Here is an 18,432-nt window from a genome sequence, read left to right on the forward strand (position 1 = left end):
TATAGAAGGCATTATACATGCCACATGGCTCCTAACCATTAAAAATGTGCAATTTAAACAGGATTTTGATGGTTAGCCATGTTTCCTCAACTCCCTGATCCAATTTTATATTAAACATGTCCTGTATCTCTAACATGTCAGAAATTCATTTTCTTCACATCCAGCAGCAAAAGGACCTAATATTTCTACACAGCTGAGAAACTCAGAAAATTTCTGCCACTGGCGTCGGGTGATCAAACCCTCGCGCAGCCTGGATGGGTCCCCTTAGGGAAGGCACCCAGCCGGCGAGTCGTCCCTTAACATCCTACCTGCAGAGATGTGCCCAAACTCGCTGCTGGAGTCACTTCATTAAAATAACACCTTTTTCTCTACGTCCAAATATAAATGTAGGGAACTTCATGATTTGGGCAAATAAATAACATTTTTTTAAAATTGTTTGGACCAAACTAAACGTGTCAGGCAGAGTGTGACCTGCCAGCAAAGTCAGCAAACCTCCAAAATTGCTAGCGGAACACGCGAGCTCTGAACACACCTGCTCACCTCCCTGCCTGGCCCGGGTTCAAGGTGGGCACCTGCTTTACGCTGAGCATGGTCACCATGGCACCCGCAGGCTGGGCTCTAACCAGGGCAGCAGTGCAGGCCCGGAGTCTCTATCCACAGCTCCAGCCCCGCTACCCTCCTTGAACCCGTGGCCCCACCTTGCCTCGCTCCCAGCAACTCCAGAGCCCGCCTCCCAGCGCCCTGAGAATCACGCACTATCCATTGCTCACTGCTCAACCCCAGGGAGGGAGGGAGGGAAAGGACATTTTTCAATGCATGTCTAACCAATACAGACTTAAAACCCACCACCGCTATCACAGCTGTGGCCCTGTGACTTCTAACAGGAAGTGTGTATCTGGCCACCACACCAAGCCCCAGGCCTCCTCAGACACAGCGCACTCCCCGTGTGGGCCAGGCAGACCCACGCAGAACCCACTCCCTCGCTCATGTCACCGAGTTCCGGTTTCCCTGACTTCCTTCTCTTACAACCCAGGGAATCACGGTCCTTCCATCTTCACAGGTGTGGATCCTTGGTGCGAATGCTCTCCTCGGGCTTCCGGGGCTGAAGCCCCGCTTACGGCACCTCCTCCTGAGGCCCCCTGACCACCACAGCCGTAACAGCCTTCCTCCCCAGCTGTCAGTGTGGCCCCTTACTGTCTCAACACCCAGACCCGTCGGAAGCCCTTCTGCTCAGAGCTGTCTGCTGTCTGTCTGTCTTCACCTAAAACAAGAGCAGGGGACTTGCCTGTCTTGTTTACCATTTGTCTCTGTGCTCACAGAAATGCAAGCAGGCCTGATATACCTCCCAACTACTACCGTGTTAAACTGAAAAACATCTACTAAAACTCTTAAGGTCCAGTCTGCACCAGCAAGCTCCAATCACAAAACTGTAAACAGAGATGAAGGCCCTTCGAGGAGTGGATGGGAGGATGCTTATCCAGGGGAAGCTCATCACGAGAAGGGGCAGAGCAGCTGGCAGAGTGCACCCCTTTTGTGGTCCAGCTAACCTCAAGCCAAACAGGAGACCTTTCCTGCAGGAGAGCGGGCACCTGAGCCTGGTCCTGTCGGCCAGGTGGCGCCTTCGCCTCCACGCATGCCTGACACTGAAATACATACACACACACAACAGACTCAAGTTCTCACACAAGTACATACTGCAAGTGTGTCAATTGTTCTGAAAAAGCAAAACTGATAAATGACACTTGCAACAGACTGAGATCCAATTAGAAAATCCCAGATTTACATTCTTGTTTTAAAGGAGTGACTTACATAAGTCAGACAGAGAAAGACAAATACCGTATAATTTCACTTATGTGGAATCTAAAGAACAAAACAAACATGGAGGGGTCAATGGGGGGGGGGGGGGTGGAAGGGGACTCTGTAATACTTTCAACAATAAAAGTAAGTTTCTAAAAAACAAAACAAATGATAAACTCATAGACACAGAGAACAGACTAAAGGCTGCAGAGGGAGGGGTGGGGTGGGTGGGAGGTGACAGACTGAGAAGGACAGAATGGTGGTTGCCGGACAGTCACGGGGACAGTCACAGGAGTGCAGTCAGCGATGTGTGGTAACTGTGGTGCCGAGAGGGCTGGGAATATCGGGGGTACTACGTAAACACACAGTCTAACCCTCTGCTGTGCACCGGAAGCCCATACAAAATCACAGCGAAAGTAAACTGTAGATGAGAAAAGTGAGTGAATGAACTTGAAGAAAGACTCACGTGGGCCACGCTGGACGGCCTGCTCACCTGCTGACCGTCGGCGCTGCCAGGGATGCTTCTCAGCGTCCGCACAGCGGGGCTCCAGGCGGCCAGCATGTCTGACCTCTCAGAGCTCTGGAGATTCGGTCCCGAGGTCATCAGGCCCCCACGGCTGTCAGGAGGCAGGATGCCCCCGGGGACGGGCGGCACGTTGGCACACAGGTTGATCAGGCCGGGCTCCTTGCCCGTAGGCAGCCTGCGCTTCGCCGCCGACACCTGGGGGACCTCCGCGGGGGTCCAGTTCAGGTTTCTCTCTTGCTTCTCAGGGGATGAGTCTGAGGAATCGTCAAACATCAGCTCCCCCTTAGCTTTCTCAGGGTTTGACTTAGGAGAGAACTGCTGGTCCCCTGAAGGGGACCCTTCCTGAGAACTGACAGGGCTCGACTTGTCATCCGTACTGCCCTCATTCGGGGAGCCGTGCTCCTCATTGTCTACCTCCTCCTCCTCCTCTTCCTCTTCCTCCTCCTCTTCATAAACGATTAGGCGAGGGTGGTAAAATGCTTCATCCTTTTTGGTTTTCTCAGATATGCAATCCAGGACCCAGTCGGGGGTCACGATTTTGATACTTGCTCTCCGCAGGGCACACTCGTACTTCTCCTAGGACAGAGCAGCACAGACAGCGGTCAGCCGCATCACAGCCCGACCCTGCATTCCCGCTCAGCACTGAGGGCCCGCTCCTCTCCTGCAGGGGCTGAGCCCCAAGCAAACCCTGTCTCGGCGACCAGACAGTCTCATCCAGAGACTGTTTATTATAAAGGGTGTTTTAGACACAAGAGCAGAGCTAGGAATCCTACGGACACTCTCAAGAAGGAAATGAATGTCTGCCATCTAATCTGGTTTCACTGGCACAAGCCTATGACTGTGGGGGTGTGTGCAGGACACCAGGGGATGCGGGAACGCTCTCCTCACTGTTCTCTAGTGCTTCCCGAGCTCACTACTGAGACCCAGAGGACGCATGTCTCTGCCTGATGAGAAGGCAACGTACCCCGGTGCTGAGCGGCACGGGTACGGGGTCTATGAGGGGAGGGCCCAGGGAGAGCCTCCTTGCCGGGCATCGGACCGCAGTCAGAGGCAAACACCGGCTGAGGAGCCCGTGGGGGCAGGGACAGCAGAGGGCTCTCCGACTGGCCAGGGTGCACAATGACCAGAGGACAGAGGAAGGAAGTGGACATTTAAACAAGAGTAATGTGACCAGTCTATAAAGACGTCAGTTAACCAGCATCTCACCTGCCTGCTTCTAAAGACAAACTAGCTGTTAAAGTGATTTATTCTAAGCCAAAAATCACACTGATACAAACAGAACCCCCCACTATTTAACCAAAGCATGCTACTTTCCTCTTACATTTTTACACAAAATACAAGTTTTTACTTAGATTTTAAGATTCCTATGTTGAATTTTCACAGAAAAAGTTTCTTCTTGGATTGTGTGGCTGGTTAAGTCACAACCAAACTTGTTGGTGTCCAGTTCCTTTTCTCGCCAGGACACTGGCAGGACCAGGAAGGCCGCTCAGTGCAGAGGTGACAGGGACCCCCTGCGCCACGGGCTCTGCCGCCTCCCCTCCCCTCCTCCTGCGGCAGCACTCAGATGAAACACTGAGGCATAAGGACTGGAGGAAGGGCGGGTATGTGACTTGTCTGCTATGAACACTGCACTTGATTCTCGGGCACACGCTGCTGTGCATGGAGGGACAGGTGTGAGTTCCACAGCAAAGCACACTGGGATGTCAGTGTGCCCGGCTCCCTGGGAGGGGGCTCAGCAGGCTGCAGGGGTCCTCGCCAGGCTCTGATTTAAAGGGCCAGGCCGGGCACAGTCTGCATTCCCACAAGTCCCCAGGGAGGCCGCTGCTGCGGACATGGGGTGACCTGGGGCTCCACCAGTGTTTAGGGATGAGAGCCCTGTGCTTACCAAGATAAACATGGCTTCACATCTTCTAGATCATATATGAAAAGTCACTAAATGTGTGCTGGTAATTACGCTTGGGACAAGGCCATTTTAAAAACTGTGACAAGGACTAAAATACAGGGTGTCCCAAAAAAATGTATACACACTCAGGCTGCCAATTATAATTCCAATGGGTTAATCTGAAAAGAAAGAGACATCAATTGAGAGCTACCAGCTGTTTTGGGGGACACGCTGTATATATTTTCACAAATGACAATGAACTTACGTTTTATTGGACTTGAAAGGAAACTCCAGAGATTCAAAACACTTTCCTATATGCTCCATGAAATAACCCAAAATTTCTTTGTATGCAGAAGTCACATCTGGCTCCAAATGAAACTTATAATCACCTCACATCCTTTGTGGAATAAAGCTGGGCATAAACAACATAAGCTAACCTAATCAGCGTTGATGAATGGAAACCTGGGGGACACAGAAAAGGCGCACGTACAGGAAGCGCTTACCCCCTTCGGCTCCGGCACGACCAGGTGTGTGCACCTCTTGTTGAGGCTCAGCTGGCAGGCCCCCCCGTAGAAGGTCAGCAGGGCCCACAGCGCGCTCCTGTCTTCAGGTGACACCTGGTGAATCCGAAACAGGGCGCGTGTCACACATTTGGTCTTGGCATGTCTGTTTACATGGTGACAAATAACAGCTCCGCTTTATCTACATTTCTCCCTTAAGTGAAATTAACCCGCTATCAGTGGGAAAACCTGACAAGCTTTTTGCTATTTGTTCATAGTGGTAAGAAGCTGCAGTCCTGCATCAGTTTTACAGGCATCACTTTTTCTGCCTTGTCACCAAATGAATAAGAAAACACTAGTCCACATTCCACCATCCAACTGAGTCACTTGCAAAGCATTTAAACAAGAGCAGCATCAACATCATATTCAAGACGCTCCTCAGTCACAACGGGTAACAAAAGCTAATTATGAAAGGGGTAAAATAAAGACACAAACACGGTGGTTTGCAAACACAGGGGAAAACATGAATTTTATTTAGCACAGAAAGAGAAGCAAGACCAGCCTCACCGAGACAGCGCCATGCCTCTGAGGGGGAAGCAGGCTCCAGCTCGCAGCGGGGGCTGTGAACAGGCCCCGGCTGCCAACAGGCAGCTCCCTTCCCGGCCTGCCTACTGGGCACCAGGACCTGCGCGCTGCCGGCGCCTGCCCCTCACCCTCCCGGCCGGCCGAGAGGAGCAGGTAAGGAAACAAAGCCACAAAAACTGGCAGCCAATAATCGGAAAAGCTGGCTCTGACACCGGTCTGTCTGAGCCCAGACAACCTTTCCCCGCTGCTCTATGGGCTTCTTTCTCTAAGGGCAGTTACTGCCAAAAATAATTTCTAAAAATTAAAACTTCAGAGTCTGAAAGACAAACATTTAAGAAAAATAAAGGTGTTGGTGTTAATTCTAAAATATCACTGACCACTTCAACCTTTTCTAGATAATTTGTTATAAATGGAGGATTATGATTAAGAATTCCGAACCGTCTCAAGTTAATTTTTAAAAAGTATTGGTAAACTGCATTTTTTCCTTTTAATTGCTATTATTCAGCTTGACAAAAATCTAATATTCTACATCTACTCTCATCCATTTTACAAAGAAGTCTAGAAATTATTTTACATTCCACATTGCTCTGTGAATACTACAAGAACACAACAATTTTATAGAACCATTATTTTGCATCTGTTTAATTTAGTAAACCTATGTGATATTTCAGAAAATTGGATCAAAAGATTATTTTCATTAGAGGTTTTCACAAAAACATCTTGGAGAGTAAGATTTAATTATAAGACAACAAAGGTTACTCCTGAATCATTACATAATCTTTATTGAAGTGAAATTAAAAACATAACCTAGATGTGCCTTTACTACAAAGACTTGGCCACACGTGGCCTCGGTGAGGTATTACTTCTGTTGTACTGAATGCAGTAATTCTAACCCCAGCCCTGCTTGGCTCAAGTCCTGCGCCTGGCCTCACGTGGCCTCGAGGGATGCAGTGGCATGCTGGGGAAAGAGCCGCGGGAGGAGGAGGGAGACCTGGTCAGACACGGGACCTCAGAAACCACCCTGTCAACTGGGACAAGCCCAGTGAGCAACACTCGCCAGCCAGAGTCAGAGTGAAAGGACCTCAAACCCCCACCGGGCATTCACTCCATCTGTGCCCAGAGCTTGTAACGAAGAAGGCTCTCTTTCCCCACCAAAATGTTCACACTAGCGGGAAGGGATTATGGGGACATTTTTATTTTCTATACTTTTCTGTATTTTCCCAATTTTATAACTGGGGAAAAGTACTTTTTTTTTTTAAAGCAACTTTCTAAACTCAAATCTACCAACTCCACTAATGAAGCTGGGTGTCTGCTCAGTGCCTTCAGGCTAAAACTCAAAACAGGTGAACATGTGTCTCCGGCCCTTCCTGACCTGTCTGGCTGCAAGGGCCTCTTCCTCTCGGTACCGCGCCCACACAGGCGCCCACCCTGACTACGGAACTAAGCAGCACTCTCCGCCACACCTGCCGTCCCCATGCCCCCCCCCCTCGCTCCCACCCCTCGGAGGTGCTCGGCTGCCGCTGCCCTGGCCCCACAGCAAGCTGCTCACAGGTACCCACGTGCTTGTCTACCACCACCCCCCACCCCCCACCCCCCGGCCTCACGCTTAAAGCAGAGAGGATGCCGACGCCCCTGCATGCCCTAAGTACTAGTAAGTGCGGCCCTTCCCAGCTTCTCCCTGAGCTCACACCTCAAATGCTCCCTGGCTCTAGCCCACGTGAAAGCTCCTTGCCCAGCCATGATTACAAACCAGAATCCCATTCATTAGAGGCCTGAGTCTTACATGTCCTTGGTATCTTTCACAGGACCAAGTACAGTGAGGCACATGGGTAGGCAGTCTGAGATACAGAATGAAAAGGGCTTTTCTTTTCTGTCCTCCAGATTTAAACCGTGGCCCTGGCCAGGCTCCCCACCTGTCTCGGTCTCTTCCCTGAAACCTACCCAGCACCCGACAACAGGCCTCGGCCTGCACCAGCATGGGGTCAGAGGCAGGGATGCCTGCTCCCCAACTTCCACTGCTTAGTACCCTTCCCTGCTGTCCCTGGAGAGTGCGGGAGGACTCCAACAGAGCTCAGCTGTACAAGCCCCTGATGGGAAGGCAGAGGTCTCTCGGAACCGCCAGCACGGTCCTTTCGGAGAGGTGGAGCCCTTCTGGGTTCCAAGAGGGGCAGTCACCAGGGTCTCTCCTCGTGCAGACCAAGCATGGCGGTGGCTCCCCTCCCAGACCATTCCACACCTGACATTTGCACACGTTACACGTGGTGCGAGTTCACAGGTCTGCACCCTTAGACTCACTGAGCGAGGAAATCTCTCATTCGCTTGGCTCCTGGGCACTGCTCCTGTCACAAAGGAAGTGGTCAGCCAGCTGCATGAGCTTAACGCAGCTCAAAACTGATTTCCCGCCACCTTGGACACCAGTACCCAGCATGCTTTTCACCAAGACTTCCTCACACCAACGACTAGCAGCCAGAGCCTCTGCCCCTCCCCTCATGTGTGCCATCTCCCTGCACTTGGGCGCAGGTCTCTATCACTGGCCCAACGCACACTGGGAAGTTAGAGTCACTCACCGTAAGTGACAAACTGAGAACACAGTAAGTAACCCACAGAGGTCCTAACACGGAGCCTGGACTCCAATTGCATTTGCTCGAAAGACTTAAAATCCTGTCCAAGGTCTTGCTAAATTCACCTTGTCCGCCACAGACCCTGCCACACCCCAGAATGCACCTCGGACCTCGATACTCCCAGCAGCTGGGCCACTTCCCAGACCACCAGACCGGACCAGTGACAGCGTGCACCTAGGAGACTGAGGCCAGCTTCCCAGGGCCCCCCCAACGCCACCCATTACCACACCTTTGTCTTCTCAGCCCAGAATAGAGGTCTACTTAGACCCGCAGCCTGTACTAGGCCCCCGAGCCCATCAGCGGCCCTGTGTCACTGTCCGGGGCCACAGGACAACTGTCTGCTACCAATGACTGCTCCTCGCCTTTACCTGGGCGCTGTTTCCCAGCAAAAAAAGCAAAATCGGTATGTCTGACTCAGTTTGGCTCCCCAAAATCCTATCATCCTCCTCCAGCATCCTCTGTGCTAGCCCAGCTCCGTTGCTGTCATCTGCCCTCTACGCTCCTCTGTGGGAGGCAGTAAAAATGCCCAGCCCTTCCTCTAGGTATACAGCTGATCACCCCAAACACCACGCGTTTCACATGGGCTTCCTCACCTGCCCTCAGAAACCAGCTCCTGTTTCACACCCAGCAATGATGCGACCACCAACCAGAGCACTGGAACGGGGGGGGGGGGGGGGGGGGGCGGTGTCTGACCCTGGTTTCAGGAGGAAGCACCTCCCACGGGGTGAGCACAGCCTCTCCCCGTACCTAAGGCCCCACCTGGCTCCACGGTCAGAGCCTCAGTGCAGCACCTCCACCCACAGGGCTGACCCAAATCCAAACCTTTGCCTGGTCTAAAGACTGGACCGGTCCCTCCCATAAACTCCCATCCTTCCCCTCCTCAGTCAGCTAACAGACCCATACCAGTGTCACCTACAAGATTTCAGGGGTTTGATTTTGTTTGCTTGTCCTGCGCTTTCCTAATGTTCTAGGAAACATTTGTAATCCAAAATGAAACATAAAGCAGCCCCCTCCGCTGGCTCCTTCATCAGGTTCACACTCAGATCCCGACTCAGTCCCCTGTTCCCCCCACACCCGGCGCAGGCTCCAGGGCCTCGCCGCCCCTCCCACCTGCTCTATTTGGGAAGCCCTCTCCCTGCCCCATTTTTATTCCAATTCTGCCCATTCTTTCAGGCCCACTCAATCTGACATCCTCCACCAAGGGTCCTAACTGGAGTCCACACTGCTGTCTCCTTCCGAGCTCAGAGGTCAGCACCTGCACCCGGGATTCGTGCAAGATGTTACATACACAGTCACCCTCCATGGCATGTGTATCTATATACATAAAACCCTAAGCGACTGTTCAACCGTTAGACTGTCTGACCGGTGGCTATGATGTGCACTGATCACCAGGGGGCAGATGCTCAACGCAGGAGCTGCCCCCTGGTGGTCAGTGCACTCCCACAGGGGGAGCGCCACTCAGCTGATCAAGGGGCGCCAGAAGCCGGGCTCACGGCTGCAAGCCTCGCCTGCCTCTGTGGTAGCACTACCAAGCAGCGGCAGCCGCAGGATCAGCGGGCAGGATGAGCAGGAGCAGTGTGGCGCCCGGCCCAGGCTTGGGCTCCTCCCCAGCCGCCTGCCACTTCGGGCACTACTACATCCCTCGAGGGAGGTCAGACTGCCGTTTTCGGGCCTGGCCTGCGGGGATCTGGCCAAAACTGGCAGTCCTATATCCCCCGAGGGGTCCTGGACTGCAAGAGGGCACAGGCCAGGCTGAGGGACCCCACTGGTGCAAGAATCTGTGCACTGGGCCTCTAGTTATGTAATAATCCACTACATACATGACCTTTGTTAAATGCAGCTGTTAAGTTTTTCCTCTCAAGACTAAAAGTGTTCTCTAGCACTCAACTAATAATGACTATGTAATAACTGTATAATTCTAATGACCTTTGCTTCTTTATTTCCCCAAGTCAGCCCTGCTAACCCCACATCACTGCAGCCCTGGCCCCTGACATCCTAGTCTCCCTGCCCAGCCTCTTCCTCCCACTTTCTCATTCAGTTCGAGCCTCGGGTCAGTGGGCTTTGAAGCTCTGAACCCAGAAATCCAGCAAGACAAATACAACTACATGTGAAATGCACATTTTAGCCAGAGAACACTGTGTTTATGCATGAGTGATATTAAAGTTTTTTTCACTTTTAAGTTTTCTGATGTTTATTCTAAATCTGGAACATACAGAGAAGTATAAGGAAAATAATAAAAAGTACATGTGACCACAGTAACTATCATTAAAGGGCTTTCATTTTAGCCAACTTTAAAGATCACCATGTAAATATGCATTTATAGCACCAACGTGAAAAACACCAAGACACAAATACCAACAAAATTCCTATTCCTGAGGGGAAAAGGCCAAATTTTCAAGGATGTTTTAAGTGGATGTAATAAAAACAAAACTAAGGGATTTTATAATCTTCCAGAATTTACAAGACACACAAACAAAAACATAGTAACATAATTAAGCTTACTTATTGCTTAGATGGCTGAGACCGTTGATATGAAATTGTGGCCAATAACCTCACAATTTCAAACTAAATATTACTGGTTCCATAATCCTCTATTAAAAAGGCATTTTTTAAAAAGCAAGATTACAAAAAAAAAAAGCAAAAGAACAAAAAAACATAAAGCAAGACTACAATCTAAATTCCTTTTCATCTCACCTAACATCCTTGACGTGCCCTTTCTCAAAGGCTTGCTCCAAGATGGGACTAAATACTTTCCCCAAAACACTGTCTAAGGCCCAGATCATGGGATGGGATCACGAGCACACACAGAAGGGCAGCGTGCCAAGGCACTGTGCACTGACTAGCAATTCTAGATAAATTTCTCTCTGTAATTTTAAAGTAAGTTTAATAGCAACTTGCTTTTTTTATAATCATTTTTTATAGCTAGAGGGTGTTTTCAGCTGGGGGTGAGAGGACAGAATACAATAAAAACATTAACTATTCCCTTCTTTCATCACCCACATCTGGAAATGAAGCATGAGTGTCTACACTGTGCCCCACGGAGCACGCAGCTCAGCAATGCTTATGCGCAAACACGATAACACGAGAGTGGCCGCGGCGTGCTCACCTGGGACAGGCAGGCGACGACTCCAAAAAAGGTCTGGCAGGACTCGGGAGAAAATCCGTTGACTCTGATGGACAGTTAAGATTCCAAGGCAATGAGAGCAGTGCCACCTGCAGTTCACGCACACTCACACTCACGCTCACCCACTTCAGGAAGACACAGACCAAAGGTGACCCGAGCACAGGGGACTGGGAGAGGAGGCGACAGCACAGGAGCAGAGGTTTTCTAAGGGCGCACCCAAAGCCAGTGAGCGTGGCACTCACCAAGCACTTGGCCCGAGAGCCAGCACACGCGTGCCCATGCTCATACACACAGGCAGAGCGGGCATCTCAGAGCACGTCCACAGTCTCGAGTGTGATCCCTCTCGCTGTGCAGCAACGAATCCCTCGTAAAAGGGCCTGAGCTCTGGTGCTAACGCCTCCACTACCTGTGAGAACAGGCCGGACCCCCTGAGCTTCAGCTCCCCCTTTGCTAACACTAGAGCCAACAATGCTCTTCTAAAGCTCTTACTTTAAAATTCATTCAGAATCCTGCCTGAAGGGCATCTGTGAGCCAATAGGGCACAGCTGTCCCTACGCAGGCTCTGGCTCGGATGTCCACAGGCCAGCCTGGCCTGAGCTCACACGGCCTCTTCTGAAGACTGGAGTATCTGCAATCCTGTCCCTATAGGAGAAAGTTCACCTACCGAGATGGGTGAACAAAGAGAATTGTCAGACTGGAAACGCTACTGCACTTTGACGTCTCCTACCCAGGCACACTGAGAACCGCTAAACCCCAGCCTGCAGCGTGCAGGGTCCTGTACACCCCAACCTCATGCCGCCAGCCCTATTGCCATACTCCTGCCTTCACTTGGGCCCCTTGGCTGGCCAACACTTGGCAAAGCAGGAACAAGGGAAAGCTGCAGGGTGTGGTCTGGGAGACCCGAGTGCCCTCTCTGACCCTGTAGCCTCTCCGGGATGACAAGTGGTGGCTGGAGGATGGCCTTCTGAGGGCGCCTGTGAGGAGGGTGCCCGACCCACACAGCACTAACCTCTCATCTGCAGAAGTACCCCCCACTCCCAGTCTGTTTTCCCTCTGTTCATAAAGAAAACACCCCTCCCCCAAATAAAACCAAAACCCATTTCCTTTAACTCTTTTTTTTTTAATTCTTCACTCAGTTGTTTTTTGTTTTTTTTTACTGATTTCAGAGAGAAAGGGAGAGATAGAAACATCAATGATGAGAATCATTGATTGGCTGCCTCCTACACGTCCCCTACTGGGGAGTGAGCCCACAACCCAGGCATGTGCCCTTGGCCGGAATCGAACCCAGGACCTTTCAGTCCGCAGGCCGACGCACTATCCACTGAGCCAAACCGGCTAGGGCTCCTTTAACTCTTTACAATGGATGAGAAGTCGGATTTCTGGGCCAGACTTGCTCAAGTTCTGCATATCATCCAAGAACTGCTATCTGTTTATTTGAGGTCCCTATAAATACTTAATGCAATGAGATGCCCGCTGCCGGCACCAACCCAATAGGAATAAAGGCATCTGCAGGAACAGCCTGGCCCAGAGCAAAAGAGAGGGGGCTGCATGACGTCATCTCCTTCCCGGCCCTAAAGTGTTAACAGCGTAACTGGAGCCTGCAGCTGTGTCCACTCACCTTTGCCACGGGTCAGGACACAGGATGGACACAACACAATTCACCACGGAACCCACTTCTCACCCAGCAATTCCCACATCAGGTGTCAATGCTCTCTCCTCCCTCCCTTCCCCCAAAAAGGATACGGCAGGAGCGCTCCGCACTGCACAGACAGAACCACCCAGGACGGCTGCAAAAGAAAACAGGACTCAATCAGAGGGTGTTTCCAACTTACAAAGGGAGATACTCTACCAGTGTTGCTCCTAGACACTAAAGGCTCGGTTATACCCTGCTTTGACCCTCCTGCATTCAGAACGCCTTCACATGAGCCGGGCCATTCTCAGCAGCAGCACCCAGAGCCCCTCAGGTCTGCTCAGACCCAGTTTCTAGGTGTTCCTTTGATGTGTCCTGAGGATGCTCAGAACCGGGGGGGGGGGGGGGGGGGGGGGAGGGCCAATGCAGGGTACCAGGACTAGTTGGGCAATGGTGGACAGGGGAGAGGGACAACTGAGAGGGGTGTCCTCAGGCTGCAGGAAGGGCCCCGGAAGGAAGCCGACTCTCTGGAAAGGACTCCTTGTGACACAGCCTGCAGCCAGTCACAGGGATCTACAGGTGGGACCTGACTGCTCCCTCCAGCCTGGGTGTCGCTGGGCCCAATGTACACATACGTTATAAATCTTGGGGTGTTACCTACATACAAATTTCATTCCAGAGGGTATTACAAAGTATGTGCTACTGACCTTCACAACAGGTAAATCAAAGACTTCCCGGGCCTCCCCGACCTCCGGGTTGTCCCCGTCTTCAGAAATGATGTGCGAGGCCAGTGCGTTGTAGGACACTTCCTTAGCCTTCCCAGCCTTTAGAAGCTGAATAACCTTTAAAGAAACCACACACATTAAAATTCTGCATTTCATTCTTGGTGTACAAATTAGTGTGAACATGAACATTCTAATTAAAAACACACCCTGTTCTCCACACACACCTTGTACTCGGTCATAATCAATGAACATTAGGGGACAATGAAAAGCAGCAACTCTTGGTTCACTGAGCAGTGAGCAGGGAGGCTACTGTGAGCAGGTGCCACAGGGTATCAGCGCTAGACAGAGGACTGACAGACACCTAGCGCACAGCCCCGTGCGCCGGAGGTCTGGTCTGGCTTGGCGATGGGTGTCCACCGCCAACGGGAAAGGCCCGGGAAGGGACACAGCAGGTCCCTGACCGGACACCACAGGAACCGAACTCCGGTTCCTGTCAATGGGCCTGTGCTAAACCTGGCTTTGTGACATGTCCTTTTGGTGCAGGTCCAAGAACCTATTGACGAAGTTGAGGACTCACTGGACATGAGCGGAATCCTTGTGAATTTAAAACAATTAACGAGGCAAAGACAATGCTGCGCTGTAGGGAGAGCAGTGTTCCCACGGGTCAGGTGAGCACAAATGCACTGCGCACACGTTCTTCAGTGCTACGCAATTTTATTCTCAGGGAAGGCAGGAGGGCTGGGAGAAGGTAAGTCATGATCAGATTTTCTAGAAAGACTGACGGTCAGTGTCCAAGAATGGACTGGGTTGATGAGCCAGGTGACCTGGGAGGAGTGGCTGCAATAACCAGGTGACGGGGCAGGCACATGACCTAAAGGAAAGGGGGAGGAAGAAGACACATGTGAGAGACCTAGCAGGACATAGTGACTGCAAGGGGTGTAGGACAGGAGGAAAGAATGAAGTGCTGGGATCCACAGACCAGCAGAGGGCGGAGCACACGGGCGGGTGGGGACCGGAAAAGAAGGAAGTTACAGCAAGAGCTCCCGGGTTTACCCACGAGAGGGACAACCTCTTTAGGATGCGTTCCCGCCCATCGATAGGACTGGAACAGATGCCAGGATCTGTCTCATGAATGAAAGCACCATGGTCACCAGCCACAAACCAGCCCCTTTCTTTCTCCCCTGACCTCCAAGCATCTTTGGCTTCACATGCGCTCAATTTGTCCCACAGAAAATGCCTCCACTCTGCTCCGGATCCTACTGCCTTTTCTAAGAGTCTGGAAACTTCACCCTCTCCCCGCTGCCTACCAAGTTCCCAGTGGCCACATGTCCATGTACATGACAAACAGGCCCTGCCCCGGCCCTTGTCTGCCGCCTTTCCATGCCTCATTTCTTGAAACAACAGGCAGCCTTTTGGGTTTCACACCCTCACTGCTGCCCAGTGTCTGCCAACAGCTTCACTGCTGACACCTGCAGGCCCACATGGACTCTGAAGATGCCCAAGGCGCCAGCCTGTCCAGTCTCCACACTGCCCATCTCGGCCTGCAGGCACCTCTGCTCCCGGTCCACCCATCGGCCGGCGTCTCCCAAACACACGATGCCTCCTCTCCTGGGGATAGGTCCCACCCGAAGGGAATCATCTTTCACCCTGAGTGAAGGACCCATGGGAAAGGACGCCTACTAGGGAGCATTTCAGTGGTGCCTTCCCCTAGGCACCCCAGCACCTAGCACCCTATGCTAACGCCCTCAGGTGTGCCACCCGCCCACCGCCACCCATAAGACCCACCTTTCTGTTACACCCGGACCCAGCACCACGCCTGACGTACACTAATGTTCAATGTGTCAACTTTCTGAGTCCGTACTTATAGGATCCAGAGAATCAGATGTTCTGGCTCTATACTTTTTAGAAAGTAAACTGTTGCAGATCCAAGTGGTTTGTGAACATTTTTAAGCACTTAGATTTGACTTACACTGTTGAGCAAATATGGTTCAACATAAGTTGCTCCAGGTTTTTAAGTAGCATGGGGTTCAAGTCCTAAATGAGATGGGGGGTGAAAGAAAGGGGAGTTACCAGCACTGGAAAAAAGCTAACGTTGTCACAGGCTCCCATAATCACGCTGGGTTCAGAGCCTGTTTGTTTCCATTCAAAGCTAGAGTCTCTTCACCCTAAAGGTGCAGGGAAGTATCACCTGGGGTCACCCTGGGGAGTCTGGTTAATAGGACGCCAAGACCACGGCGCGTCTATACCAGCTTTCCTTCTACACCAACCATGTGCCTTTGCTAACCTCAGTCTGCACTCCTCCCGGCTCCCCACGCCCTTCCTCCGGGCTGGGCACTCACTGGGGATGAGACGCGGGCCACAGAACTGCATAGATAAAGAAAGGGAGGATCAGAAGATAACCTGAAGAGGTTATTCAGCTAAGACTGGTTCCCACTGCCGAATGAGACTGGCACTTAAACAGATGTATCCCTGAGAAAAAGCTTAGGAAAAGCCTCAATAACCTTTCGCACGAGCCCACACTAGAAAGTTTTAAAGGGTGAGTGTGGATGGTGCTAAGTGGGTCTTTTCTACATTTACTGTATAATTCACCCAATACCCAATTAGGAAACCCAGGAATCCGAATTCGCTGGTGAACCGAGCGCTTCTCAGGTGCGCACGGATGACAGCTGGGTGGCTGCCACCCCGGGCCAGCTAGCAGCCCCCTCGCGCGGGAGCCCAGACACCAGAGCGGGCCGGCAGCACAGAGACAGGCGCCGGCCCCGATCCTGCCTGGGAAGGAGGGGACGTGCGCTTCCAGAGGCGCCGCGGGGCCGGGGCCGGGGTCGGGGTCGGGGGCTTACGGCCACGCGACCGGACGCCCGGCAACGCCAGGCGGAGGACAGCTCGGCAATCTGCGCTAGGCCGAGCTAGGACTCGGGGGACACGGAGCAAAAGGAACTCAGGAGCTGACCCACCCACGTGCTCTACCCTCCTCTCGGATCTGGGCACGCCCCAGGGTCCCGCAGACGCCCCAGATCCCCTCCTGGGTCCCGCAGACGCCCCCAGGCCCCCTCCCTCCCCGGGGGCGCCGGCCCCAGGCCTGCGCGGCGCCAGGCGGTCCAGCCTCCGCGCGGCCAGGCCAGCGGGGACCGGGCGGTGGGGTCCCGACTTTCTACGCCCGAACGCGCGCCCGCGGCGGGAACGGGGCGGGCCGGAGACGCGGCGGCGGGGGCGGCGCGGTACCTGCGGGTCGATGTCGCCCACCGCGTAGTACTTGACCTCCCTGAACAAGTCCTCGGGAACTTGCGGCGCCTGGTCCGCCATGGTCGCGGCGGCTCCCGCCCGGGGCCCGCGGGGCAAAGTGCCCGACGGGTCGGCCCGGCCCGGTGCTGCGAGTCCGGCCCGCTCCCCCGCCCTCCGCGCCCCGCCCGCGCCGAACGACCCAAGCGCGGGAGCCGCGCTCGCACCGCGGGACGCACCATCTGCGGGACGCCGGGGGGAGCGCCGAGGGGCGGGCAGTCAGCCGACGCCGCCCAGCGCCTCCGCTGCGGCCGGCGGGCCCCGGGGTTCGGCTTGAGCGCAGCCCGCTCCAGGAACAAGGGCTCCTACGGCTGCCGCTCCCTCACGAGAGGGCCGGGGGGACGCGGGGAAACGAGCGCCCCCCACGTGCGGCCGGAGTGGGCCGGCCCTGGAGAGAGGGAACGCGAGCCCCCTCCCGGCAGCACGCGCGGCCCCTGGGCGGTGCGTGCGCGCGGCGACGGGGGCGGGGCGAGGGGCGGCGGCCGCGACGGGGGCGGGGCGAGGGCCGGCGGCCGCGGATCTCGGAGCCTCGGCGTCTCAGCGCCCAGGAGCTGAGCATCGTCGGTGGCCGCACGGCCGGACCCGAGGGGACGCCTCACACCTGCGGCCGAGGGGGGCCGGTCCGGGCTGAGAGCGGGGACAAGTCGGGTCCCCGCCGCTGACCGAGGTGCCCGGCTCCCGGGCCCAGCCGGCGGGCGCCTCCCCGCCACTCCGCTCCGGCCGGGACCTGCGCTGTGGGCTGAGCCCCGCTCTGCTCCCCGCGGAGCCCTGACGACGCGGCGGTGACGCGTTCCCGCTCTGACGTCATCCTGTCGCCGGCGAGGACGGAGAGGCGCCGACCGCGAGTCCCCGCGTCCCGGGGAGTCTCCCGACCCGCCTGGGCCCGCGGCGGCTGAGAATCGGTTGGGGCCCTTCTTCCCCAGGTGTCCTGAGGCTTTGCCTCCGGCTGCTGTTACCGGCTACGCAGGAGGACGTTTCTAAGTAACTGTCAGTGAAGTTGTTTTTAAAAATCTTTCCCCGCCCCGCGGCGTGCTCAGAGGGGAGCGGGGGCCCAGGAACCAGGTCACGGTTGGATTCCCGGTCCGGGCACCTGCCCGGGTTGCGGCGAGATCCCCAGTGTGGGGCGTGCAGGAGGCAGCGTTAATGAATCTCATCATTGATGTTTTTTCCTCTCCCTCCATCTCTGAAATCAATAAAAATGTACTTTTAAGAAATAGGAAAATAATATTCCAAGAGAGTTAGTGTGGCCCTCTCCTGACATTAATTCATTATCGTTATCAGTCTGATCACAGAGGAGTTCCGAGAGCCAAGGTGATGTGTGTGGTGGTTCAGCCATCGGGTGCACTGGCCCCTTAACCAGGTGCGTGAGGCCTTGATCGCCCTTCCCTCTGTGTGTGTAAGGAGGGGTTTTGTGTGGGCAGAGAGTGAGCCCTTTAATTACAGTTCTAATTCTTTTGTCTTTTGTACCGTGGAAAATAGCATTATTCAAAAGGTAACAAATTCTTTTACAGGTAATTAAAACATTGAGTGCATGCCTGAATAAGAATTGACTGTCCTTCCTTTGAATACACAAGAATATATTTGGTATTGACCATTATAACATTTCACATTCAGTGTTTAAAAAGTGATAGTGCAATAAATTAGTTCTTTTTTTAAAAAAACATGTTTTTATTGATTTTCGAAGGGAGAGGGAGAGAAACATTGATGAAATAGAAGCATCAATCAGCTGCCTCCAACTCACCCCCCATGTGCCCTGACTTGAG

General features: G+C 53.5%; 1 protein-coding gene across 5 annotated transcripts in view; it reads right to left on the reverse strand.

Annotated features, from left to right (window-relative positions):
• Positions 1-17,064, reverse strand: part of PAXIP1 (PAX interacting protein 1) — a 36,975-nt gene extending 19,911 nt beyond the window's left edge. Inside the window, exons 1-6 of one of the 5 annotated variants that reach the window (XM_079785654.1) lie at positions 16,849-17,064; positions 13,373-13,507; positions 12,779-12,822; positions 11,018-11,081; positions 4,709-4,822; positions 2,264-2,899 (exon numbers count right to left, since the gene is read on the reverse strand). In XM_079785654.1, coding sequence (XP_079641780.1) covers positions 2,264-2,899; positions 4,709-4,822; positions 11,018-11,081; positions 12,779-12,822; positions 13,373-13,507; positions 16,849-16,851 — 996 coding nt within the window. In that variant the 5' untranslated portion in view covers positions 16,852-17,064. Of the gene's footprint in view, positions 1-2,263; positions 2,900-4,208; positions 4,669-4,708; positions 4,823-11,017; positions 11,082-12,778; positions 12,823-13,372; positions 13,508-16,612; positions 16,801-16,848 lie in introns of those variants that run through there. The other 4 variants (XM_079785652.1, XM_079785653.1, XM_079785656.1 and 1 more) reach the window with 4 other exon arrangements.
• Between the last annotated feature and the right edge of the window lie 1,368 nt (positions 17,065-18,432).

Source organism: Cnephaeus nilssonii (genome assembly GCF_951640355.1).
Source record: "Cnephaeus nilssonii genome assembly, chromosome: 12".
NCBI lineage: Eukaryota > Metazoa > Chordata > Mammalia > Chiroptera > Vespertilionidae > Cnephaeus > Cnephaeus nilssonii.